General features: G+C 30.8%; 2 protein-coding genes across 2 annotated transcripts; both read right to left on the bottom strand.

Annotated features, from left to right (window-relative positions):
- Nucleotides 1–186: 186 nt before the first annotated feature.
- LOC113850066 lies at nucleotides 187–17,620 on the bottom strand. Its single transcript, XM_027480400.1, has 3 exons — nucleotides 17,462–17,620; nucleotides 5,809–6,019; nucleotides 187–4,931 (listed from the first exon to the last, which is right to left on the bottom strand). The coding sequence occupies exons 1-3, from the start codon at nucleotides 17,618–17,620 to the stop codon at nucleotides 187–189; spliced, it is 5,115 nt and encodes a 1,704-aa protein (XP_027336201.1).
- A 5,569-nt stretch (nucleotides 17,621–23,189) lies between these two features.
- On the bottom strand, nucleotides 23,190–27,329 carry LOC113850666. Its single transcript, XM_027481235.1, has 7 exons — nucleotides 26,732–27,329; nucleotides 26,447–26,596; nucleotides 25,905–26,015; nucleotides 25,746–25,790; nucleotides 24,726–25,267; nucleotides 23,323–23,913; nucleotides 23,190–23,228 (listed from the first exon to the last, which is right to left on the bottom strand). The coding sequence occupies exons 1-7, from the start codon at nucleotides 27,327–27,329 to the stop codon at nucleotides 23,190–23,192; spliced, it is 2,076 nt and encodes a 691-aa protein (XP_027337036.1).
- Between the last annotated feature and the right edge of the window lie 35 nt (nucleotides 27,330–27,364).

Below are 27,364 nucleotides of genomic sequence, written 5' to 3'. Positions count from 1 at the left end.
GCATCAGATAATAGAAAACAAAGAAATATAGACAAAGTTACTTTAAATTAACCGGATTCAGTCATATCACAATAATAAGGCATTATTGGCTATGAAAACTCACACCACTGATAGAAAAGCAAAATCATGGAACCAGCAAACATAAAGTAGCAAGCAATTAAACCTGAAAAGATCTATGCAAAAGGCTTATTCAGATGGAAATGCTGAACTGAGGAAATCGTCATCCTCACAGAAAATCTGCAAATTCTTGGATTCCATAAGAAATTCAATTTCCTCATCATTGAATTTCAGCACAAAAGCCAATGTGATCAGCTCAGAGAGTGCAAGTACCTGATCGTGGTTCTCACACAAAACACCTGCTGATATGGCTTCTGAGAAATATGTAGCATACTTTATTAAACTTGCATTTTCACTAGACCTCTTCATCTTCTGCGTGAAAAACTTGGAACTTTGCCTTTCCCAGCATACCATTCTGTTGTCCTTTTTGGTAATGATGTTCCCTGATGATAGTGGTAAACTATAGCTTACACTCATTTCCTCCATTGTCTCATAGAAATTCAGGTTTACAAGACTTTGAACAGCTTCATGCCTCTTGTTTGGTTCCATTTTTAGACTAGAACAAGCAAGAAAACCAAGAATAAGTTTAACCAAATTCTTTACATTGCAAATACTACTAGGGTCAATCTGATTGAGTTCAACACCATTCAGTAAGGATGACTCTTCCTTGCATAGTGATTCAGAGATATTTTGAGCACCAATTTTTCGGTATATGTCAAACAATTTACATCTGAGAGATGGCACCAAGTTTTGAGGATACCAGACAAAAACTTTCTCCTTCTCAAATAGCTTCTTCATATGAAGGTTATCAGGAATAAAGACACCATTCTTGTCTAACAAAAAAATTTCATTGTTGCCTGATGTTGCAGGAAGTTTCACCAACCTTTCAAGGAGTTTCTTCTCCGTGTTTGTGCTCAAATGGGTCAAGATAAACGTCCAAAATTTGCAGCATCTGTCATATGACAATCTTTCCACAGAACTCTCCCAATTATTCCAAAGGTTAACATAGTCATCAAGTGAGGGCTTGTTTCTTACTTCCATGGCAAAGGAGAAAAAAGAAAGAATCTTCTTCTCATAGATATCATCCAACACATAAAATTTTGAACTAAAAAGATTATCTTGGTCATATATGACACATTCCTCAGGATAGGCCCACTTTTTACTTTCTGGAATCCAAATCTTTTGGGTAGCTTTATCCTCAGGTTTCCAGTTGTGTTCATTCAAGCACCTATATATTTGCACAATGGTGTCATAATCAGTGAGAAATTCAAGGTGATTGGCAACCAAAAAGCACCCTTTCTCAACATCATCAATGACTCCTATTGCATTGAGTTCTTTCTTGTAAGATGCAATTTCAGGACCATAAAAATTCTCATCAATGAAAGGCCCATCACTTGGCTTCAGATACAAATTCCATTTTGAATAAAACAACAAACACTTGTCTGGGGACCTATAACCAGCATGTGTCTTCAACCAATTTCTGGATAAGCTTTTCCTGAAGTCTTCTTCAATGGGAAGAACACCCCTTTTGGTCAGAAGACGGATGCATTCCAGCAAAGAAAACACACTGTCAGGAGTAATGGTTGAGGGATCTGAAGGGAAATTCAGAAACTTATGCACAAATTTCAGTCCATCTTTTAATTCAGTAACAACACCAATGCTTTTCAGCTCATCCTTGTATTCATGTATTCCCTTACCATAACAATTATCACTGTCATCTATGAAAGGGAGACAAGTTATTGAAGATATAGCTTGCCACTCTGGACCATATAAAATGCATTTTCTTGGACGCCTATAAACACCAACCCTGGTTTGCAACCACTTCTCATTACGTATGATGATTGAGAAATTGGAAGGAAATTTGTATTCAGTTCCCTTCAGCAGCCTACAACATGAGAGAAATGATTTAACATGCTGTTGATTAAAGGAAGTTTGTGATACCTTCTGTTTGAAGACACAAGAAAATTTTTGGATAGCTTCCACAAAATCAACCACCACTCCTATTTGCTTCAATTCATCTTTGTAAGTGAAAATATTCTCTCCATAGAATTTGTGATCTATAACAGGAAGATCATTGAACACCTCCAAAATGCAGCCCCATACAGGATCATACAAGAAACATTCACTCGGTGTTTTGAAGCCCATGTCTGTCTTCAAGCAGCGCTTTCCCTTGAGTGAATTTACAAGTTTATTAGAGGCACGTGAGAATCTTAAGCATTCCATTATCATAAGAACAGCCTCAGCTTTCAAATTGGCCAAATCTGAGGGTGATTTTAAATGGTCAATGACAAGTTGGTAGTTTTCATGGAAGCCAACTATCACACCCAGCAACATGAGACCCTCTTTAAAATTATATATTTCCTCACCAAAATAAGCCTTATCAATGAAAGGGATATCACTAATTTGTGAAGCAGCTTCCCATCCTGAGTCATACAATACTGAACCTATAGGAGACTTGAGACCAAGAGTTGTCCTTAGCCAACTTTCCTCCCTGATGCTGTCAATAAATTGGTCAAAAGGAAGATAATTTCGCTTCAGATATTGGATGAAGTCAAGCATCAAAAGAACATGATTCCTGCTTAAAGTGAAAGAAGCCCCACGTGCCCGAGACATTAGTTCTCTTCCAATGAATTTACATGCTTCCTCACAACTGAACATCACCCCAACTGTTTTCAACTCATCTTGGTAGTCATCTATTCTGTTCCCATAGAAGCTCTCATCAATAAGTGGAATGTCAACAAGAGCAGAACCGGTTTGCAAAATATTTCCTAATGATGAGTGAATTAAGAATGATTTTGAGGGCGGACTCCACCCATTGACTGTAACTTTAAGCCAGCTTCCTTCCTTTATGCATTTCAAGAACCTCTTTGGTAGCTGCACTCCCCTATACTTCAGATTCCGAATCCAATCCAAAAGTAAAAAGGCATTTTCTTTGGTAAGTGGTGCATCCACAGCAGAAAAGCCAGCATTTGGAGGATAAATATCAGGTATATCAGAAGCATCAACATGAATTTTGAGGAATTCTATCAGCTCCTCGGAACCTGTATATTGCTGCGCATATTGAGATGGACGCAAGTACTCCTTTCCTAGCTCAACATAATCTTCATTTCTCCATGGATTGGAAACAATCAAGTCAGCCCATTTGCTTACATTTGCAGGTACAAGAACTCCTTTTCTGCATTGAATCACACATCCATAGTTGTCCACAAGTGGCATTGAACTGCACAATGCATGAACTTCTCGACTTGTTAAATACTTCTTTGAAAAAGAGTGATACAAGAAATGAGCATATGTAATGGCATGCTTGCAGCTTTTATTAACTGAAATGCAAAGGATTTCTGCAAAACTGTATACATTCAAAGTAGTGAAATGAACCTCATTTTGTAGCCATTCCAACAAAGTCTGCTTCTGGGGAAAGTGCAATATAGCTTGTTGTGTGATTTCTGGCATAAAATATTGGTTGACTGCACATGAAAATTCCTTGTTCCAGTCAATCATCCAAGAGAAGGGACAGGATTGACTTGGATCTGCAAGGACTACTTGCTTGGCACCATAGCGCTGTCTGCACTCAGAAAGGGTGAAATGGGACAGATTCCCATCAGAACCCATGTATTTAATCAATGGAATGTGAATCATGTTTGACCCCTTGAACTTTGAAAACCAGCTTGTAGCAACAAACAATAGAAGCTTCAGATAAACAGTTTCTGATACTCCATCCACGAGATTAGAACTCTGGATGCACTTAGCATACCAATCAATGTTGACCTGCTGCACCCCCAAAAAATTGAGAATGTGATCATACTCACTTTTATCAAATGAAGAACTCAAGATTTTCCTTCCATCATCAAGAGATGAGAGTTTATGCAAGTATACTCCTTCCTCCCGAGCGCTGGACAAAATATTCCAGAATTCAGGCAGTAGCCTGCCAACTTCACAAGGCTTGCAGAAGTGCTTCTGCTCCTTGTATGTCTCAATAGGAATAATATTTTTCTCAAGAAGTTTAGCTTTGATTTTGTCCCTAACATAATTTAACTTCTCAAAGGGAGAACTATTAATAGGAAGGAACCTGAACTGAGGAGGCAAACTGGATACTGGAGCTTCATATGATTCAATGACAAGTGTTTCAAATGCATCCATAAAAGCTGATGGAATGCATTCTAGTATCCCTTGGTTCCATGTATTGTCCAAGAGAATTGTCTCCCTTGATGAAGCTAGGACAAAATCTGCTTGAATTATGAAGGGGAAGTTAGTGATCATCTCTGTAGGAAGAAATGCGTAGACCCCAGGTGAGCTCATTCCTCTATGAAGCCTCTCCTGATTTGGGAAGGCTAATGTTACAACCACTTCCTCCACATCCATTCTCCTTTCCACCACATTCTCCAACCTGACTGGAAACTTCTGTTTCCACATATAATAGCTGCATTCCTTTTCAGAATCACCGTTTTCCTCCGCAGAGAGATGGAGTGTGTAAGACTCAGCATTCATGTTTTTCCTAGTGCAGAAGTTAATCTCACTTGAAATAGATACAGCACTCACAGTAATCTGGTTAGGATCCTCATTATCTTCTCTGACAGAAAGGCTTCTGATCTTTGAAAGAAACAACAGAACTTCTGGATGAATATTTGATAGCTGTTGTTTCACAGGTTTGACCTTATCTGGCTTTAGAGGTAAGATAAATGTAGTGGTTGGAAGGGAATCATCACTAGCACCATATATCTGCTTTATGTCATGTACGGTTGGTTTTTCAACCCATTCAGGAACTATATATCCAATATCACAATGTGGACAAGGCTTCTCATTGAATCGTATTTGATATCCACTGCTAAATATATAGGGCTGAGCAGTGAGCAGAAATACACTCTTGAAACCAATTCCTGCAATTCAACCATAGGAGATTATTCGTCAAACATTTGCATCTTTTCATTTCATATAGATACTTTAATGGATAATATTTTACCCCTTGATTCAGAACCCTTTTGCATTATATTAAGAAGAGTGCTAAGTGTCGAATAACTTTGGCTTGATACCTTCTTTCATTGTATTTCTCTTAAATATTACAAAGCTGATTTAAAGCCGTTAATTCTAATTTACAGCTTATGATTCTAATTCTTGATTTGTACAAACTATTTTAGGAATTCTAAATATATACATTTAATTGGGGGCTGATTATACTCCTAACTATTACAACATAAAATAGGGAATAATGGATTCTCACGTTAACACTAAGAACACACTCTTACTAACAGGCACTCTCAGTTATTGGCTGAAATTTATTGAAAAATGCAGAAGTATGAGTAAAAATCATTAAATTAGGAGTGATTTTAATGATTTCTAATAAATTTTAACCAATAATGAAGAGTAGATAGAAAGTTTGTAGTTAATATTTTTCTTATATTAATCATCCTATTTTGTAAACATGGACTTTCAAAATATGCAGAACTGTTTATTGAATAGTAACTGTTTTTGAAATTTTAAGAACTATATTTTGCATAAGAAACAGGGTCATTTGCTAAACCATTGTGATATTAGCCTCTTTTCTTTGGTATGACAATTACAGGCATTCTTTTCACAAATGAAAATTACTAGACATTGAATTGATTCAGGCTAGTTATAAGCAAGCATGTATGTACATTTAAATACCATTCAAATTATTCAATTAATGTTCATTGAAAGCAAGCATGTAAATGTCAGTACTTCATGAAACAAAGTTACAAAAACCTTTTGTTGAGACATTTAAGAGAGTAAATGTACCTTTCTCCCCTATGTAACCGCTGCTTCTGTTGCCTTTCTTTGTGGACCGTCCGACACCGCAGATAGATCCAATGTTTTCAGGAGAGAAACCCTTTTCATTGTTGAAAACTAGTAATGTGGCTGGAGCACCAGTATCTGTTATGTCCTTAGAAGTTATGACAAACTCAAGTGATGGAGTCACTCCCTCAAAATACTGATTATCTTCTGCATTCTGTTAATGTGACAAGAAATTGACGATGATGAATTGATAACTAACTTCCCCTTTTCATTGCTTCATTCAAGTTAGACTATTGGTGAAGGATAGACAGAGAATAGAAATAAGATAGGATATGTATGTATCAGGAGCAAAGTTTTTTTCATTGGCTCTCATTTTTGTAAACATATACAAAAGAATTGTTGCAGTATCCAGCTAAGTATCTAAAAAGAATCCATTTTTTTATTTTATTTTGAAAACTAAATTCTTGCCTCGATACCACTCAATACATTTGAGTACGGCTTTCAGTTAGTAGATACGATATATTTAACTTAGTTAATATTGAAACAGTAAGTTTCAATTCCATGATTGTTCAACACTTGAGATAGAGTCTTTGAGCAGCATCATCACTCATCCAGTAAGTTTCAAAGCTTTTGCACACAATATCTTACACAAAATTGTAGACCTTTGTTATAGTGATTAAAGCTTTCACACGCAGATGACTAGCAAGTAGCGGTTAAGAACACTTCTGACTTTACCAAATGCTACGGTCCTTTCTATTGTGATTATGGTAGATTTATTAATCCTGTCTCTGAGAAAAATGCATATGATTATGATAGGAAGGCTCCTGGCCAGTTTTTGGTATCAGAAGTCTCTGTTGAAAAGAGAGATAAGTGTGATAGTCAGCATATATAAAGTTAGTAAGAATCATCAAATCATGAACAACTAAACACTGATGAACCTTCTTCCTCTGATATATCTTCGGTTCTTTTCAACTCTCCAATGTCCCTACCTAAATCTTGTATTAAGATAGCAGCCAATAAGATAGAAAATCTCATAGAATACACTTATCTTCTAGATGATGCAAAGTTATCAGAATCTATCACCCCTATGTTAAGCCCTTATAATGTCTTTAGAAGAAAGAGATCTTTTGCCAACAAAGTAAATACAATGATCTTGAGAAAGTAGTCTCCTATCAAAGAATATGTCTAGTCATTACAGATGGACCACTGTGAGCTCAAAGCAACATCACAAGAATAGTATATAGACCTAGAGATTCCAAAAATGTTCATTGAATCATGAAGGCATGAAGGATACACATCCTCACACTTTGGAGCAGTTAGGTTGGTCCTATCTTTTCATGGTAGGAAAAACGTCCTAGTCACTACAAGAATAGCTCTTTCAGACATTTCTTACATCCATTATGAGCATGTTGTCATAGCCACTTTGACTACCTTACATGCTAGAAGTATAGTCTTCTCTCAAAGACAAAACCTTACCCACCAAACTTAAGGTTTAAATACAAATTACAGGAGCAGAGCAGGTAGAAGGAGTTCTATCTGCCACCTTTCATCATCAAATAATTTACAGATTACAGAATCATGCCTATGATCTGCCTATGCTTGGAGGAGCAAATGACAATTTGTTCGTGATAGCCAACAAGGATGAAGATGATGTCTCTTCTATCATTCAAGTCTTAAGACAGATCTTTAGGGATGAATTGATCAAAATGATTTCCTTAGAATGGGCAACAAATTATGAAAAAATCCATTTGAACAGTAAGTCAGTTCATTCCTTTGAAGTTACCTTTAGAAGATCAATAGATGGAGCAGTAAGAATGATCTTCAAAAGGCCAGATGCAGAATCTAGCCAACTAACCAACTGTTTTTAATCCATGATGATTACTCCAGCAGAAGAAAAGGATGGAATTGCCATTTATAACTTCAGAGCTGATGGCCCAACTATATTTTCTGATAAGTTTGACGGCCATTTTATGTGGGATACAGATTCCTTCATGTGTGACCTTAGATGTGATTGTTGGATGCATTCTAGAGATACCTCTGATGGGGTGTCAAAAGATGATGATGAAATCGATCCTGGGAAAAAGAAAAAGAAACCTTGCAAATCACCTCCTAAGCTAAGAAAAAGGAACCCAGGATTTACTTCTTGGATAGCGATAAAAAAAAAGAGAGAACCTTTACCAATATATTATAAGGCTCTTAGGATACTAAGAGAAAAAGGACTCTTATCAAAACTTCTAGATAATCCATATTTGATTACTTGGCCTCCACCACTAGAACTATGCAATTCCTTTACCACTCCATCACTAGAACCTGTCCCATGCATGATGTTTATCGAATATGATGAAGATTTTCCTTCTTTAGGAAGAAGAGTAGACCTTTTTACTAAGGTTAACCCAAAACCTTTAGTAATTCCAACTGAAGTTCAACCAAACAAAAAACTGAAATCTCTATCTCAAGCTGAAGAAGTTCTGAATTGGCAGATTGAGAACTCTCTAGCTCAAAACAAGTTTTTAAAGAAAATAGATGGGAAGATCAACCAGATTGTTGATTCCATCAACAAGACAGATGAAAGACTCTAGTACCTATCTGAAAAACTGAGGAAACACCACAAAAAATCTCAACAGAAAATTGCAGAACTTGGTCTTGAAGTTGCAATACAAAATATGAGCAATCTTCACAGGAGAATATAACAAGAAGGATAAAGAAATCAGAAGGTTAAAAGCCCAGATTCAAGAAATGGATGATATAATTGCAGCTAGACAACAATACAAAGAACCTGAGAACAATCCTTTCTTTATTCCTCTACCAGCATCTACTAGTTATTATTCTCCTTTTAATCCATCTTCTTTTTATTCCAGAGAAACATGTACAACACCTTCATATTCATTACCATCAGCTTATAAACCTAAACTAGTCCAACCACTAAAAACCTCAAAAGGAAAAGGAAAAATGAGTATCTCTTCATCAAACACAACTCTTGAAAGTATCTCTTCATCAAACACCACTCTTGAAACTAGACAGTTAAATTCATCCTCAGATAATTCTCCTTCACCACCCAAAAAATCCTCCATAACTAACCAAGAAAAGTTACACCTTTCCAAGGAATGGTCACTACAAGCTGAAAAAAAATGCATGGTTGTTCCATCTTAATATAAGATTTATGTAGGGACATTGGAGAGTTTAAAAGAAATGGAAATATATCAGAGGAAGAAGATTGATTAGGGTTTAGGTTGTTCATGGTTGAAAATATTTTGGTTTTGAATAAAATATGTTGTTTTTCTGAATTCATGATAATGTTTATACAGTTATCGTGTCTTGAATTTTCAACACTCGTGTGGGTCTCATCTTCCGTATACCCGTCTTGTCGTACTAAGCATCTGGGCTTCACAGTGGATCAGTATCTGTTCTGTTCAACCTTTGCCGCGATGAAACAAAATCAAACACATGACTTATAACCAAAATCACTCAAACTTAGGTAATCATTTATCATTTAAAAGTTACATATCTAACAATTCCAATGTGCAACATATTAATGATTCCTTTTATTTTGTGATCGTTTATCAAACATTTATCGGATCAAGTCAAATTAGCTCTTAAATTCTGATAAACAGTATCAAACATTTACTAGTTGAGGTTAAACCAGCATCTACCAATGATACGTATAGCTCCTTTTGAAAAAAATAAAATAAAATACAAAAAACAGATTGACCAAATCAAGGGAAGCCAAGGCAGCTCCATCTCCTCCAAAGAGTGATCGTCTGAACGCGGGTAGCTTCGTCTTGTTGATAGCTTATTATATTCAATATTTATTATTTCAATTAATCCAAGTTTAACAACTTATGATAATTAATCTATATTTAAAAAATTATTTATTAATAAAAAATTTAAAAATTATGCTTTAGAGAGTATCGTTTTCCTGCAAAAGCTACACTTTATCTTTGGATGACATATTCCAAGTTCAAAGAGTATCTTCAAAAAAAAATTAGGTATTGTTCTCAAATACGACGATACTTGTGCTTCGTGTAAAAAAATCCTACACGGATAATATGTTTTAAAATAACTCTGAATTGGTAATTAATTTTGAAAAAAAAAAATCTACTTAGACAAAGATAGTAAATCTACCTAAATCCTAAACCATAAACAACGATAAAAAGATTTACGAAAAGAAATAGTAAATTTAAAAACAAAAATAAAAGAATTAAAAGAATATCAAAAGAATTTAGAAATTAAATTGTTATTTTTAGAACGAAAAGAAATTTTAAGATCACAAGAAAATTCAACTAGCACATAAGGAACAAAGGATCAACAACATATATTTAATCTAGAATTGTTAACATTAATAACTTCACACAAATGGTGGTGTGAAATTACATTAATAGTAGAATAAAAAAAATTTAATTTAATAGCATTAATAGATTCAGGAGCAGACGTTAACTGTATACAAGAAGGAGTAATACTTACAAAATATTATGAAAAAACTACAGAACAATTATCAGCAGCTGGAGGAAACAAATTTAATATAAATTATAAGCTCTCAAAAGGAAAGATTTGTAAAAATGAAATATGTTTTACTACATCATTCATATTAGTAAAAAATATAGGGAACAAAATAATTCTAGGTACTCCTTTCTTAACATTATTGTATCCTTGTGAAATTAGTAATACGGGAATTATTAGTAAAGTCATACCAGATAGAGAAAAAAATTTGAATTTTTACAACTACCAAAAATTAGAGAACTAAACTTAGTACAAGAGGCTTCAATAACTAAAATAAATTTAATAGAAAGAAAACAACAATAAATTAACTTTATAAATAAAGAAATAAAATATAAAAGAATTGAAGAACAATTAAGAAGTGAAAAAATAAAAATAAAATTATATAAGAGTTTGAAAAAAAAATTACTAAAGAAATCTATAATTTAAACTCTATAGCCTTTCACCATAGAAAGAAATATGAAATAGAATTACCATATGAAGAAGGATTTAATGAAACAAATATACCCACAAAAGCTAGACCCATACAAATGAATGAAGAGCAACTAAAATTTTGCAAATAAGAACTACAAGAATACTTAGAAAAAGGTCTAATTAGACCCTCAAAATCACCTTGGAGTTGTACAAGGTTTTATATAAATAAAGCTTCGGAGCAAGAAAGAGGAGCTCCAAGATTAGTAATAAACTATAAACCCCTTAATAAAGGCTTAAAATGGATCAAATATCCTATACCTAATAAACAAGATTTAATCAAAAGATTAATAAATGCTAATATATTTTCAAAATTTGATATGAAATCTGGATATTATCAAATATCAGTAAAAGAACAAGATAAATATAAAACAGCTTTCTTAGTACCTTTCGGACATTTCGAATGAAATGTTATGCCCTAAGGATTAAAGAATGCTCCAAGTGAGTTCCAAGAAATAATGAACAATATATTTTATCCATACATGAGTTTTTCCATAGTTTATTTAGATGATGTGTTGATTTTTTTAAGAGGAATTAATCAATACATACAACATTTAAATAAATTTATAGATTTAATTAAACAAAATGGATTATGTGTGTCAGTCAAGAAAATTAAAATCTTTCAGGAAAAAATTAGATTTTTAGGTTTCAATATTTATCAAGGTACAATAACACTAATACAAAGGTCTATAGAATTTGTAAATAAATTCCCAGACCAATTAAAAGATAAGACTCAGTTACAGAGATTTTTAGGATGTTTAAATTACGTAGCTGACTTCGTACCAAATATTAGAACTTTATGTGCCCCTTTATATAAACGACTTAGAAAAAATCTTGCACCTTGGGATGAAGAAATGACTAAGATAGTACAACAAGTAAAAGTCTTAGTTAAGAATCTTCCTTGTTTAGGAATATTAGATCCTTCAGCCTATTTGATAGTAGAAACAGATGCCTCAGATTTAAGATATGGAGGAATTCTAAAACAAAAGTTACCAGAATCTACAATAGAGCAGGTTATAAGATATTACTTAGGAATATGGTATCCTGCGTAACAAAAGTACTCTGCTGTTAAAAAAGAAATTTTAAGCATTGTCTTATGCATACAAAAATTTCAAGATGATTTATTTAACAAAAGATTTTTAGTAAGAACAGATTGCAAAGCGGCCCCTTCTGTTTTACAAAAAGATGTTCAAAATCTTGTGTCAAAGCATATTTTGCCAGATGGCAAGTCCTACTATCAAACTTTAATTTTGAAATACAACATATTAAAGGAGAAAAGAATTTTTTACCAGATTATTTAACAAGAGAATTTTTACAAGAAAATGTCAAAAATGACTAGCTCAGACTATGCCTTACCAAAAAAGACAGAGCTAGAAATACCAAAAACACCGACCAAAGACAAAGGGAAAAAACCAATGACTAGTCTACAAATACTATAGACTACAATAAAGCCAACCCAGCCAGTTTCACAAAACAAATGTACAGTCTTGGCTAAACCAGTCCAAACAATACAAAATCAACCAACTCCATCAAACCAAACAAGAAAATTACCTCAATGGGCCGAACAAATTTATCGAAGGCCTATTGAAAAAACTGACCAAACCCCAGAATATTATGAAAAGCCTTATAGGTTACCACTTATGGAAATAGAACTAGAATGGTTCAAATTGAATCGTACTTGGATAGCAAAAAGGGTGTTTCCACCAAATTGCCATGTGATTCCATCCTCTTCTGAACAAAAAAGATAATTTTATGAATTAATTCTCTTTGATTCAAAATCAATAGAATTAACTCATAAGAAAAATGAGAAATGAGAAATAATTTTTTCAAAATTCAAAATCTGCCAGATACTTATCCCAAAAGAATAGGGACAACATTTATATTGTTATTGCAAATTTACCATATAATATCAGCCTATACAATACAATTATTTTGATTACATAAAAGCATGGGAAAATTTTTTATTTCTTAGACTAGACACCCATTCCTGATTCATTTGGTTCCGGAAGGGAATTTTTTTACATTTTCCAAAATAGTTTTCTGCCTGGTTTCACAACTTTGGACCAGTCAAGGAAATTCTACCAGGAAAAGCACAAAAAACCAACTTCCAAGAACCATATAAATTCATTACATTTATTGCCTCCCAAGGCATTTCTTGGATCATGATGTGGCAGTATGATTCTGCTAAATTAGAGTATGATTCATCTGTCCAACTATTAATTCGAACAACAAAAAGTAAAATGGTGGGTTAACTTTGATCTTGGCCTGCTAGAAATTAAAAAATTAAATCAGTGGTTACAAAATAATATACAAAGTCTAAAACTTAGCGAGGAAATCCTTAAAGAAAAGCAAAGCCAGGAATTTCTTCAACAAAAGGCAAGATTTCTAGCCAGCCTGAGTGCAGCTAGTTCTGAAGAAGAATTCAAAAAGATCATCGACACCATATCTCCAGAAGTCACCAATGCAACCTCTGAAAGAGATAGAAGAAGTCTAAGTCCAACAGAAGATGATGACTACGGCTTTTTCGACAATGGAGATGATTGCTATGGAATATCTCTGTAGCAAAATTTCCAAAAGAAGAAGACAAGATTTGACAACAAGTTGACAAGTGAAACGACAAAAGAAAAAAGGTGACAAATGAAATGACAAAAAGAAAAGAAGATTTGACAAAAGAAGAAATAATTGTGAAAGAAGACAAAATGAATAAAGCTTGAAGAGACATTACCAGATAAGAAGGAATCCTACAATAGAAGTTTCCTCTCTATAAAATGTAAGCTCTGCTTCATTTGAAAGCACGAACAAATTACCAGCCCCAATAGTTTTAAGAAAAACCCTCTTCCAAATTTTTATTATAAGATTTCAATTTCTTTGAAAGATTGTACAAGAAGTCTCGCCATACTTGTAAGTTTTATCAAGTTTTCAATATATTGATTTCAAGTTCTATCATCATCATGTTTTTCATTTTTCTATCAATATACGATCCTCACCACTTTGGTATCAGAGCGTAAAGGGGTTCTGATTTCAAGAGGGGAGAGAGAGAGTATTTATGCAATGCTATTTTACATTTTTGACTTTGGTGAATTTGAATTTTATCATACTTTTGATATAAGAAGAAAACTAAAAGAAACCAGAAAGCTTTATAATCAAACACAAAATAGTATTTAGAAAAAAAATTGTCTTTTCGATATCATAGAATATAAGAAAGATTTCAAGGTTTTGGCGAGAGCCTGATTTTCTTCATCTGCATAGCATTCATCCTGTAAGTATCTTTTTGTCATATCCTGAGTTAATTATTAATTGTTCAATATAAGTCTGTTATTAAGAATCCAAATGGGTAGTAGTGAGAGCTGTGTGTACGTTGGTAAGCCTGGAGGGTTTTCCCGGTAGTAAGTCCTGTGTGTGGGCAGTGAAACTGTTGGTAAGCCTTCGTGTTCCCGTAGCCTTTAGAATTCAAGATGGAAAATTCATTAAGAACAATGAGTAATTTAGCTTTAGGTAAAAACAAAGGGATAATTACAAGAGTAATGAGAGCAAAAGATGAAAATTCTTCCTCTTCCCAAAGAACCTCTTCTTCCTCTTCAACAACACCACAACAGATTACCATAGATGATATTGAAAAATTCCCACATGATTGGTCAATACCTATAGTTAAAGAAAAAGATGTATACAAAGATAGATTTGTTTGGTCGTTTAGAAATAATCATGAACAAATTCACAAAATAGAAAATATTCATATCCTAGAACAACGGGAAATAAAGAAATACAGCTTTTAGAAGATCAACTTATATAAAAACATTGACAAGAAGGTTTTAAGTTTATCCATATAAGACTAATTCAATTAGCAGTTAAACCAAACTTCAAGTTAGGAGTAGATCTCCCTATACTTATACTGTTAAGAGATATGAAACTACAACATAAGAGTGATTTAATTATAGCAGCTTTAGAAAGCAACCTGCATGATGCGCCGGTTTTCTTTAACTGCTATCCTAACATATCAATGTCTTTAGACAATGAAAAAACATCTAAAGCCATTAAGATATTTACAAAAATAAAAGGAAACATAGTGGATGACTCATTTGATCCATTTCATGTGATCTATAGAGTCTATTACAAAATTACCAAAATTTCCTATGGATTCAAAGCAAATAAACAAATCAATAGGGATGAAACTATAGTAATACAAGCCAACTTAAATAGAAGTTTAGTACAAATCCCTAAAAGATTAAGACATGATCAACTAACTATACCAGAAGAATGGGTTTTCAAAGAACCCTCTTCTATTAAAAAAGAACACACGGAAATAAGAGATGTGATAGAGGAACCAGATAGGTTTTCAATCATGTGGGGATTTTTCAATATCATCTATGCTAATTTGTTGTGGTGTTGTTGAAGAGGAAGAGGAGGTTATTTGGGAAGAGGAAGAATTTTCATCTTTTGCTCTCATTACTCTTGTAATTATCCCTTTGTTTTTACCTAAAGCTAAATTACTCATTGTTCTTAATGAATTTGCCATCTTGAATCCTAAAGGCTACGGGAACACGAAGGCTTACCAACAGTTTCACTGCCCACACACAGGACTTACTACCGGGAAAACCCTCCAGGCTTACCAATGTACACACAGCTCTCACTGCTACCCATTTGGATTCTTAATAACAGACTTATATTGAACAATTAATAATTAACTCAGGATATGACAAAAAGATACTTACAAAATGAATGCTATGCAGATGAAGAAAATCAGGCTCTCGCCAAAACCTTGAAATCTTTCTTATATTCTATGATATCGAAAAGACAAATTTTTTTCTAAATACTATTTTGTGTTTGATTATAAAGCTTTCTGGTTTCTTTTAGTTTTCTTCTTATATCAAAAGTATGATAAAATTCAAATTCACCAAAGTCAAAAATGTAAAATAGCATTGCATAAATACTCTCTCTCTTTCTCTCCTCTTGAAATCCAATAAATCTAAGCGTAGTGCTAGGTGTATTGGTTTTTTTTTGGAAAGGGAGTGTGTGCGAGTTGTTAATTTCAAAGAATAGATTGGATCCAACCAATTGCACTTTTTTTTCTTTATAACTAAGAAAATGTGCATAATCCCGCGAATTACTTCTCAATAAATTTTTTTTTTTGAAAAAAAAATTAAGAACCATAGCATTTCGTTATTCATTAGTAAATCCACTTTGATTCTCTATTAATCCAAAATTTTGGATTATTACCATGGTTAAAGTAAACAATTTAAAGTCTAGACGTAGTGTAGTACTCTTTCTACCACTATGTTAATACAGAAATGAAATGATTTCAAAAAAAATTTTACAATTTTTCGATATAGAACACTCATGTCGATAAAACAGCTTGAACCCTCTTTACGGTGAAAAATTGTAAAAACGTTCAATTTCACCCTCCATTTATACAATGCAGAATCGATGACCTATGTATAAATTTATAAGTATATATATATATATATATATATATATATATTACTACTACTATTATGTATAACTAAAAGAGTCTCAGTGTGTTAATAAAGGTAACTTATAAGTTTATCGGCTCTTATGCGATTATTTGATAAATATAAAATAAAATAATTTATAATTTTTGAAATATAATTTTTAAAAGTTAGTTGTCAACATTTTTATTATAGTTTTACCAATTTACCTTTTAAAATTAGACAATTTATTTTTCATAAAATTAAAATATTAGTACATTAATTTTATTACTAGTTAGTTTTTTTTTTAATCTTTTTATTACTAATAATTAATATTATATTTTGTTAGATAAAATAAATTAAGTAAATAAGTATTATTTTTAAAATTAAAAAATAATATTTAAATTAATTCATGTAATTTTTATTGATATAACATGTTAAAATTAATAATTTTAAAAATAAATTTAATTTATTATTTAAATCAATTATATCATTTGTATTAATAAAATCTGTTAAAATATTTTATATTTAATTTTAATATAATATATTTTTTAATATAAATCAATTAATTAGACAACTAATTTATTGAATAATTTAATTTTATAAATTACTTATATAGCTATAAACTTCCAACTAACCTTTGTATTTTTCATAAGCATATCTATTCTGGATCAAATTTAGCATTTGTTTATTCGAAAGTTACAAAATCAATTTTTGCACTTTGCAATAAAAAATATATGCTTTAATAAAAATATGCAGTTCAAATTAATTTATGCATGTAACTTAATCATATTTGATGGGCTAAAATTAATTCCATAAATAATTTATCATACTCAACTTTAAATCAAACAAACAAACACTTAACACAAGTTCACACACTTAACTAAACATGAGTAAAAAATAATTACTCATTCCATTTCAACTTAATTAATGTTTAAGGTCTTTATATAAGGATTAAGAAAAATAACAAATATCTTAATTAGTAAGATAATATTACTAAATTATTTTTATTATTTATTATCCTTGTTTAGTGAAAATTTGTCTTACACGATGCTAAAAATGATTGCATTCATTATTTATAATTAGAACAAAAGAATTAGTATTTTACTAAAATTTGTCTAATGACAGAAAATCCACTCAAAACTAAAATGAAAAGAAAAATTGTTTGAACAACACTGATCAAGTAAATGCATTGCATTGTTACATAATCAATAGCATAGCAGATATAAGAAATTGAAGAAGTGAAATACAAAAACGATGGTAGGTACCTGAATGAGCTCCATGAGAAAATGAACATCTTTGGTATAAAGCTCAGCGGAGAGATACTTGACACTTTGGTACATGTCCTCACGCAATGGGTTTGGGTTCCCCCCAATGGAGAACTTGTCTCTTCGTATCCTTTCAATGTGCTCCTTTGGTGATTCCATGACCTCTCTTCAGAAAATCACTATGAAACAAAATGTGAGAACGTGGGAATGAAGTGGGAAGAAGGGAACATAAAAGAAACGGGTTAAGTCTTGGTCTACTTAAAAGTGTTCAAAGACCAAGACTACTTCATGGAGAAGAAACGTTAAAAAGTGGGTTCTAATTATTGTACGAAAAAGGGTTTGCGTATCTCTGAATTCGTATTAAGAATTTTCCTTTTAATTTCCTCATCCTTTCCACTATCCAATGAGGAATCACCACCCATTGTGCTATCAATTTCCAAATGAGTTTATTCACCACCGTGCCTAGTTCTTGCTTTTATTTTAAGAAAATCTTTTATGCATTGATTTTTTTCTTCAAGTTTGGGTGTACCCTTTTAATGTGTCTACTTATAATATATTGAATTAATAGTTTAAGTTTATCATATGAAGTTTCATTGAATAAAAAACATAATAGACATGTTCTAATAGTACCAAATTGAAATTTTTTTATTTAGTTAATAAGAAATTAAAGAAAAAGCATTATTAAAAACTATTTTTTAATCTTGGGTGTACCCTTTCTGCTATTATTTCTCAATAATTATAAAAATATCATTCTTAATTTTTGTTTTAAAATGTTTATGTGACAATCAATGTAAAAATTAATAATTTTTATCAATTTTATAACTTTATTAGAAATATAAAACAGTATTCTTATCATTACCAATAAAAAAATATTGTATTCCTGTAAGTCTGTCAACTTTTTGCAAGATTATATTAAAATTACTTTAAATTAATTTTCTATTTTAATGTATCGTGAAATATTTAGCAATTATAATTGTAGTCAATGTCATCATGGAAGAACTGTTTGTGGTGTTTTTCCAAATCAATCAAAACGTAATATATAAATAATTCTAAATTCTTTTACTATTCATTCCTATGAAGAGAGTGTGTGAACACGTTGAAAATAGGTAAAACTTAAAACACTTATACTTTTTAATAACTTTTTTTAAATTATATAAATATTAAAGTTAGTTAATAGAACTAATAATATATTACTAAACAATAAGCTTATTGGTCCGTTGACGTTGACTGAAGACTTTTTATAACGTAGACCCGATGATTAATGATAACATGGAAATATCATCTCTGAATATTTGAGAAAAAGAAAAGAAAAACTATTAGGGTGATTTGTTATAAAATATGTAGTTTAAGAATTTAAAAGATGCATTTGAAAATGCATTCTAAATACAATGATTAAAATTTTGAATAAAACAGAAAAACCTGTTGGTAAAAAGTTTGCAAAAATAATTTGATTAAAAGTTCCGACAACAGATTTCTTGAACCTCTAAAATCACAGAATGAATTAACCTATAAAAAACACTCTAAATCTAATGACTTAATTAGCAAAAGTATGTAGAGATTGACAGGGGCTTCAACCCCTATATATTATACAACATGGTATATAACCCATAAACGTGATCACAAGGCCAAATGATAATGCTATATAATTATATTTACATAATATATTTTTTATCTAAAATATAAGTAATTTTCATAAAAAAAATTATTTAAGTTATTATTGTAAACGACAAAAATCTTTCTATAAATATTTGATATAATTATATTCACGGAAAATAATTCATTTGTTATGAGAAATTATAAAAATGTTTTTTTTATAACAAAGTACATATAAAGAATGAATATGTTTTTATTATAATTTTTGAAAATTTATAACTTATAATTTAAATGTAACATATTAGTCTAGGACTATACAGGTATTACTAAAATAAAATAATCTTTAAATAAAAAATAAATTTTACTGTGAAGCGTTTAAGTTTGAAAACTTCATAAATTTTAAAAGAACAAGTAATTTTATTATTTTACCAAAATAATACTTATATTATAATAATTACACTTTCTTATATTAAATAGGATTAAGTTAAAGAAAAAGGTTTTCAAGTTAAGAAAAAAAAATCAAATTCAAATCAAGATTGAATAAAAATAAATAAATATTAAATTTAGAAAAATTTAAATGACATCAACTAATTAATTAAAAATGTTTTCACTTAATATAACTTCATATGTTAACTTTTAAATATTAATTGTGAGTACAAATTATTAAATAAAAATATTTTTTGAAGCTTTTTTAAACAAATAGTACTGTTCTCATTATGCCATGTGAATATGAAATAAAAATATATATCATAAAATCATTTAATCTACATTTTGAAATAGAAAAATAAACTTTTAAAATTTTACCTTAGATGCGTATATGTAAAACTACATTGGTAATTTTAAAACGTAAAAAATAAATCCAGTCGTATTCTAATTAAAATAGTGATATATTATATAAAGCATATAACAACTAATCCAAAATTTAACTAAGCTCTAAAATTAAGATTAGTGCACCAAGAGGTCGGTAAATTTTATAAAAGTTAAAAAAAATTATCATTAATAAACATTCTATAATATGAAATAAGATTCAATAAAAGGATAATTTTTAAATTCAAAGCTAAATTTTAAAAAGATAAAAATTAAATTAATAATCAATTAAAATTTAAATTCTTAAATAAAAAACCCGTTTGTACAATAAAAAGAACAACTCCTAAAAATACTTCTACTTAAAAGTAAATAATTCAATTAATAAAATTTTTTAAATTTATATTGTCATCTAATCATAAACAGTAATGCAGTTAAAAATAGTTGACTTTTATGATATTTAGTTAAAAATCATACTCAGAATAATATTCAATTAGTTATCGATATAAATATCTTTACACGGTCTATGTTGATGAAAGTTATATATATATGTAAAAGAAATTCTTCTATTCTCCCACAAGTTTTAATAGTTTCTTTAGTAAAATAACATCAAAACCAGGACAATTTTTAATCAATGCAAAAAGCATGGATACGATGTAAAGGGCACTGATCAAAGCAACCATAGTAGTATAGCACAAATAATGGTTTTAGAAAAATTTTATATACCATGTATAAGACAAGATAAGCAAAGTTTTGATGTGATTGAAAATTGAAGGAAAGAAAATGAATAATTACTAACAAATAGTGCTAAAGACCAACAAGTTCAAACAACCTTAGCATAACAAGTATCCAACATAAATTTAGATGTTACACCCTTTGGATGTTCTTAAAAATTCTATATATCAAAAACTAAAAATAAAAACATTAATAAAATTAATTTATCAGAATAATAGATACATTTTTATAATGTAATTTTTTTTAATATTATAAGCATATACAAAAATACACCCAAAATAAAAGAAAACAATTTTTTTTTTCAATTTTGCTAATTCACAAAATATATATTGTCGTTTCTTCTCCTATTTATTCGGGAGAATACTTGACGATTTGGTGCTATATGGCTTCTGTGTGGTTTGTTAATTTGACTTTTGGATAGCCTATGCCACATGCATGCTGTTATTTGACTTTTGTATAGTCTATGTGGTTGTATATGATTTATGCTATGATGTCTGTTTGCATACATGAATTTAATTTAATTTAATTTTGACATATCGATTCATACTGTGAATCAATTAAAAGTATTTTACATATAATATTAAAGTAATTGTAAAAAATACTTTTTAGTAATACGATAATTTAGAATTAATTGAAAATCAAATACCTATAATTATTAGTATATTCAAGTCAAGTTCGATCTTTTATTATTTTTTATTTATAAGCTACTAGTTATCATGGTATCCCATTTTGGGTTTGCCAAGTGCATCAATAATGTGTTCCCCTGTGATATGAATAATCATTTAAGCATATTTTTAATAATCGATCGCGTGATACTTGGAATTATGTGAACAATTGAAAAAAAAATAGTAAACAAATAACATGAACACAATAACTAGTAAGAAAAACAGTCAAGCAACTTCAAATTTGAAGGATACATTTACATACTAGTTAAAATCGCTACCTAAAAGCATATTATGTACGAATAATTATTATTAGCATATCATGATTCTATGGAAAGTTACAATCACGAAAGAAAAAAATGGAGCCATTAGCATGTCCTGAAACATACCCACTTTGATTAACAAGTCCCCTAAAGTTCTGCTCCCCACTGTTGTTCATTGCTCTAGCAACTGCTTGTGGATTAGGAATGGGAATGGGAAAAGCCCCACCATAGCCATCCTCAGTGATTCCATCAGAAGTAACATTTGGGTTTGGATCAGAGGTCTTGGGAGCAAATTGATCTTCCATTGATTGCAATTCTTGTAGCACCTGAAGCCAAAGTTTATAGAAGGGATCAAAGCTTGGAATCATGTTAATTTGCTTTGATGCCATGTGTATCAAGTTCTTGTAGTCAGAATATGTGATCCCTTGCAATTCTGATCTTAGGTGCCCTCTTGCACCAAATAGCTTGTATTGCAACTCTGTTTGGGCTGCATACCTCTTGCTATAGGACATCTTAGCATTCTTGTCAATGCTAGCCATCAGTGTTCCATTTGAGAACACTGAGAACCCTTGTCCCATTTTTGCTAGTCTAGACAAAGCCTTTCTTGCTTATAACAATTTCTCTTCTCTTGCATAGAATTTGGTTGCTAGATTGAGGGCTATTAATGAGTATGGTATTTATTCATTTATATATCCCCAACTATTCTATCAAAATAGCTTCCTTTATTTTATCATGTCTTTGTTAAAGCAAGATACATTCATTTAAAACTAATCGTATATGTTCTCTATAAGTGGAATTAATTAACAAGATTATCTTCCATCACATTGTGGTTTAAGTATATATGCTTTTCAATCTAGTGGGCCTGTTTCGTTCAAAGCCACAAATTGGGGATTGCTGTCTCCACTACTTTTTTTCCACCTGCACTACCTTTTTGGTTGTAAAATCTTAAAATTAAATTTTAGATGTGTTTGGTATCTTTTGAAAACTAAAATTTGAAAGTAATTATGTGTAGAATTTAGCTTGTGGAAGGTGTACAATCACTTCTACTTCTAAAAATTTAATTCTGAAAAAATTAGTAAATTACTTTCATAATTTAGTTTTCAAAAAGTATTAAAGACATTTTAAAAAATTAAACTTCAAAAATTACATAAAAAATGTTTTGTGAATAGCAAAATTAGTTTTACAGAAGTAATTCCCCCGGAATTTCTAATTGCTATATGCACGATGACATATACAGGTCTACGTAAGCATTTGTAAGAAGAAACAATGATATAAAAATAAATATAACTTCTCTTACAGTTGATATACTTAAAGAATCTGACTATGCTAATTATATATGCTAATCTTATAGATATACACAACAACATTATTAAATTATACAACTACAATTTTTTTCATAATAAAATAATTTATACATAATTCTTACAAAATATCTGGGAAGTGGATCAAGATCTACCCTTACGCTGGATCCCTCCCTGGTCTGAGAAAATGGCCTCCACAAACATACCTCTTCCTTCTCATGTGTTTATAAAAAGGAACTATGAGTTATATTATATTCATGTTAGGATGGAAAAGCATCGATGCATAATTACAACTATTAATATAGAAATTACATATCCCAAAACAATATAATTGAAGTCCAAATTACCATTAAAAAGTTTCTACACACATTCATCCATACATAACACACTTAATCAAGACAACCCAAACCTACATAGATCAAATGTGAAAATACAAAGCATCAATCAATGCATTTTTTCTGAGTTACTTTCGTGAAACATTTAATCAATCTTTTTGGAAGGACCTTCTTAACTTGCTTCCCAAGCAGCTTGACCGAGTTTTCAGCCATCACATAAACAGGAAATTGAATTATTGCAAACACAGTGACAGGAAAAAAAGCAGCACTATATATCAAAGTTGAGCTCCATTTCTTCCATTCCAATCTAATCGTTAGCAACATGGTTGCACTAAATGCTAGCATTGTTGTCATCAATGAGAAGAACAACATAGCAAAACCCAAGTTCAATTTTCTTGGAAGAGACTTGTGAAAATCCCACAATTCACATGGAGATGTGAGGATTGAAAGGAACATGACCACTGAAGCTAGTGAGGTAGCAAGAGCCACAACATCCATGACAGTGAAAAAGAGAAAAACGGGTGAACGAAGGAACACAGGAGTACCTCCTTCAGTTCCACCAGGAATGGTGTAGGCTGCAGCGAACACAACAGTGGCAACAAGAACAGCAACAGTGGAACATGATTGAGCTGTTTCCTTTAACCATTTTTGTGCATTTTTAAGCATTTCATCATGTTCAAGCTCCAAAACATCTCCTGCTGTTTGTCCATCTTTGTCACAATGCATGTAGTAGTGATGAGGAACTATTCTTCTTACTTTCTGAACACACATCAAAGTAGTTATTGTTTAATCATTACTGCAGTTAGAATCATGTTATTTCAACGTCTATTTTCAACACGTACACTGTATAATTCTATTTTATTACACTTATTTTTTTAAAAGAAAAATCTATCTCATAATAACATCAAAATTTAAAAAATGGACACACTATAGCATGTCCCTAGCTGCATGGATATTTTTCACTTTAGATTAAGGAAATAAAAATGTAGATGTCATGTTATCATTCACATTAATTTTATCCTATATAATATAAGCTAAATCAAATGTTACAAAAGCAGATAATAGAGAAAATTAATAAATTACAAATAAAAAATCACACGATTGAAAATAAAAAAATATTTTGGAAGACTGAATTAGAATATTTAAAATCAAAAGTCAAATAAAATAATACAAATTTTCTAGGACTAAAAACTTAATAAGTCAAAATATTTTATATGTAGCAACATTATTTACTTATTAAAACAATAAAACAACTTGTTTTAACCGCTCTTCTTTAAAGCAAAAAATAAAATAAAATAAACTCAATCATCAAATCCAAACTAATTAACCCAATCATCATTAAGTTGAGATGGAATTCATTTTGATGAAATAAATTCACAATTCAAACCAACATAAATTAATTAAACAGTTCATTTTATTAGTTTTGTTCAAATCTGATTAATTCAATCAACTATGTGGTCATCCATGTTTTTATATTATGGTAAAATTTTAATTTTATTTTGATTATTTCTTTTATATTATTTATGTATAATGCAAATATATGAGATGTAAAGGGTTAATTAGCTACTTACATCATACCAACGCAACTCATCTTGTAATTGAAATGCCACTCCAGCTAAGTGGCTTCCTTTGTAATAATCCATCCTTGCAACTTGATGCAAGATTGTACGGCCTTCCTCAGTGATTCTAGCAACCAATGCTTTAAGTGCTTTTTTTCTTTTCAAGATTCTAAAGATTTCCTTTTGGCGGTGTTTGATGGCCATGTGTAGTACGTTTTGCCCATCCTTTGTAACATGACAAATAGCCCCAGGAGTCATATGAAGGATTTTCTCAACAATTTCTACAATTCCAAAACTAGCTGCTAAGAGTAGTGGTGTGTAACTGTAAGTAAGAGACTCTTCAAAATTCACTTGACTCTCTTGCCTCTTACATTCAATTTGCTTTCTCCTTTTGGCCACATTAAAGGGAAGAGGTGGCATTACTATCAATGTCTTTTTATAATCATTATAGGATATCTGCCATGATAAGTCCATTTGCACTAAAATATCTGCCAAACATTCTGCTAACATGTGCTTTTTCTTTTGCTTCCACATTTGATCAATCCCATCAAACTCTGCATTGTAAGGCAAGCTTAAGGTTATTTGTTAAAAAATTAATAAATTTTTTTATAAAAAAGTACGATAAAAATATTAATAATATTAAATGTTATAATTTTAGTTTAAATATGATTTTGGTCCTCACATTTTAATTTTTTTAAATTTTATTCCCTACTTTTTTTTATAAATTTTTGCTTTGAATCTCTAATGCTGATGTGGTAAATAAAATATTTATACAAAACAACACCTCAGTAGACCATATAAATGATAGGGACTAAAAATAAAAATTTACAAAAAAGTAAGGACTAAAATTAAAAGAAAATTGTTTGAATGGATTAAAACAAAAAACAATTGTTAAAATGTGGGGATTAAAAATATAATTTAGTCTATAATTTTTTATGTAATTTTTTTTAATTCTTTAAATAGTGTCTTATGACACTTTTTAGTATTCTTCAAATATAATATAGACATAACAGTAATTTATATAGTTCGTACCTTTTGCAAAGCGTTTCCAAAATCCATAGTTGATCTTTGAAATAGCTGCAGTTTTGGAAATTTCCTCCCAGGTCATTAGAGATGCAATACATACACAATTACATAACCATGCCTGTGTGTGTTATACTTAAAAGTTTTAGAGAAAACTTTCATGAGTACCTGATTTGGGAATTCTTCTTTCGTCTATTTTCCCATTCTCTAAATCTCTCTTATGTTTAAATAAATGAAGGCTTTCGTCATCTTCAATTTCATATCCTTCGTCAGGAAGCACTAGCACCCAAATCATAACCAATCAACATCGATTACACATATAAAATATAGGGGAAAGAATCTTTTTCATGTGTATGATATGTCATCCATGTTAATATTTTGTATATATTTCTTTCTTAATAAATATTAGATAGAGTCCACTTATTTAACATCTATGAAGAGAAAGATAGCCAAATAAATAAAGCCTTGTCACATGAAATTTAACATCAAAGGATATATTTCCAAAATGTGAGAAAATTAAAGGATATGCCCACTCATGTATATTTGTACGTCATTTTGAAATTTTGTGTCTATCTCTGAATATATCATAGTGACCTTTATTTGTAGGATAGAAATTCAAATAATTTTTTTAGTGTAAATTATATTTTAAGATTGGGTAATAGTATTGATGGCTATTATAGCTATTGAAAAGATACAAATTAAGAAAGTACAATGGTATATGAGACTCTTTACTAATCCCATGGGAGTGTGACTACGGAAAACTTGTGGCATTTTGGAAAGTAGCTGAAGACATGTAAATCCCTTCTGATTCTTTTCCGTAGCAAGTTCTTTGTCTATTCTTACTAGCCAAAGTGCAACATCTGCATAAAAAAATTATACTCAATATTTCACAAATAAATGATTATTTTATTGTGCATTTTAGTTAATTGATAAGGTAAAAAAGTTACAATCAATATATAAATAGATATAGAGAGATCAGAGAGAGAGAGATAAACCAAAATATTGGGCAATCACACTAGCGTGAAGAGCAGAATAATTGTCAGCTCTATGAAAATGATTTCGAATGTCTCCTAAATCATGTATGGCTATATACTTGGCCATATGCTTGAGCATCTTTAGCTTCCCATACTTTGCAGCCCTAAACAAAGGGGTTTCACCTTTGTGGTTTGTAAACTCAATTAGTGACCCCTTATTTTGTTCAGAAACTTCTTCCTTTGGCCATGGTTGTAGATCCTTTTCAAATTCAAAAACAACATCTGCCATTTTCACTTTTTTGCAAAATACAATATCATGTAGAATAGTGTTTCCTTCACGATTCCCCTTGCACAAAGCTTGCCACCTTTCTTCTTTTGGTACCATTTCTAGTAACTCTTTGAGGAGTTGTGGATTGTTAGAACGAGTTGCAACATGGAGGGCAGTGTTCCCAAATAGGTCAAACCACTCAAGTAGATTTTTCTTATCTTCCTTCATTATTTTCTTGAACTCTTGCCACTGATTTCTCATGGCAGCTTTTTGAGCATCCTTCATTTTATCATCAAATAATGAAGTTTCTCCCATTCTCTCTATTTCTAATTTCCTCTCCATCACATTCATTATCTCTGAGAATAGCACACTAGCCACCCTTAGCC

Source organism: Abrus precatorius, unplaced genomic scaffold (genome assembly GCF_003935025.1).
Source record: "Abrus precatorius isolate BTA unplaced genomic scaffold, Abrus_2018 Scaffold9, whole genome shotgun sequence".
Lineage (NCBI taxonomy): Eukaryota > Viridiplantae > Streptophyta > Magnoliopsida > Fabales > Fabaceae > Abrus > Abrus precatorius.
This window is presented reverse-complemented; position numbering and strand designations above follow the sequence as displayed.

Excerpts from the sequence above, each read along its gene's own strand:
- LOC113850066 (XM_027480400.1), bottom strand. The coding sequence starts at position 17,620 with ATGGAATCACCAAAGGAGCACATTGAAAGGATACGAAGAGACAAGTTC. Across the intron at positions 6,020-17,461 it reads TTCTCATGGAGCTCATTCAG|AATGCAGAAGATAATCAGTA; the intron begins GTACCTACCATC and ends TCACATTAACAG. Across the intron at positions 4,932-5,808 it reads CGGTTACATAGGGGAGAAAG|GAATTGGTTTCAAGAGTGTA; the intron begins GTACATTTACTC and ends GTTGAATTGCAG.
- LOC113850666 (XM_027481235.1), bottom strand. The coding sequence starts at position 27,329 with ATGAATGTGATGGAGAGGAAATTAGAAATAGAGAGAATGGGAGAAACT. Across the intron at positions 25,791-25,904 it reads AAGAAGAATTCCCAAATCAG|CTATTTCAAAGATCAACTAT; the intron begins GTACTCATGAAA and ends CCAAAACTGCAG. Across the intron at positions 23,914-24,725 it reads ATGAGTTGCGTTGGTATGAT|AAAGTAAGAAGAATAGTTCC; the intron begins GTAAGTAGCTAA and ends ATGTGTGTTCAG.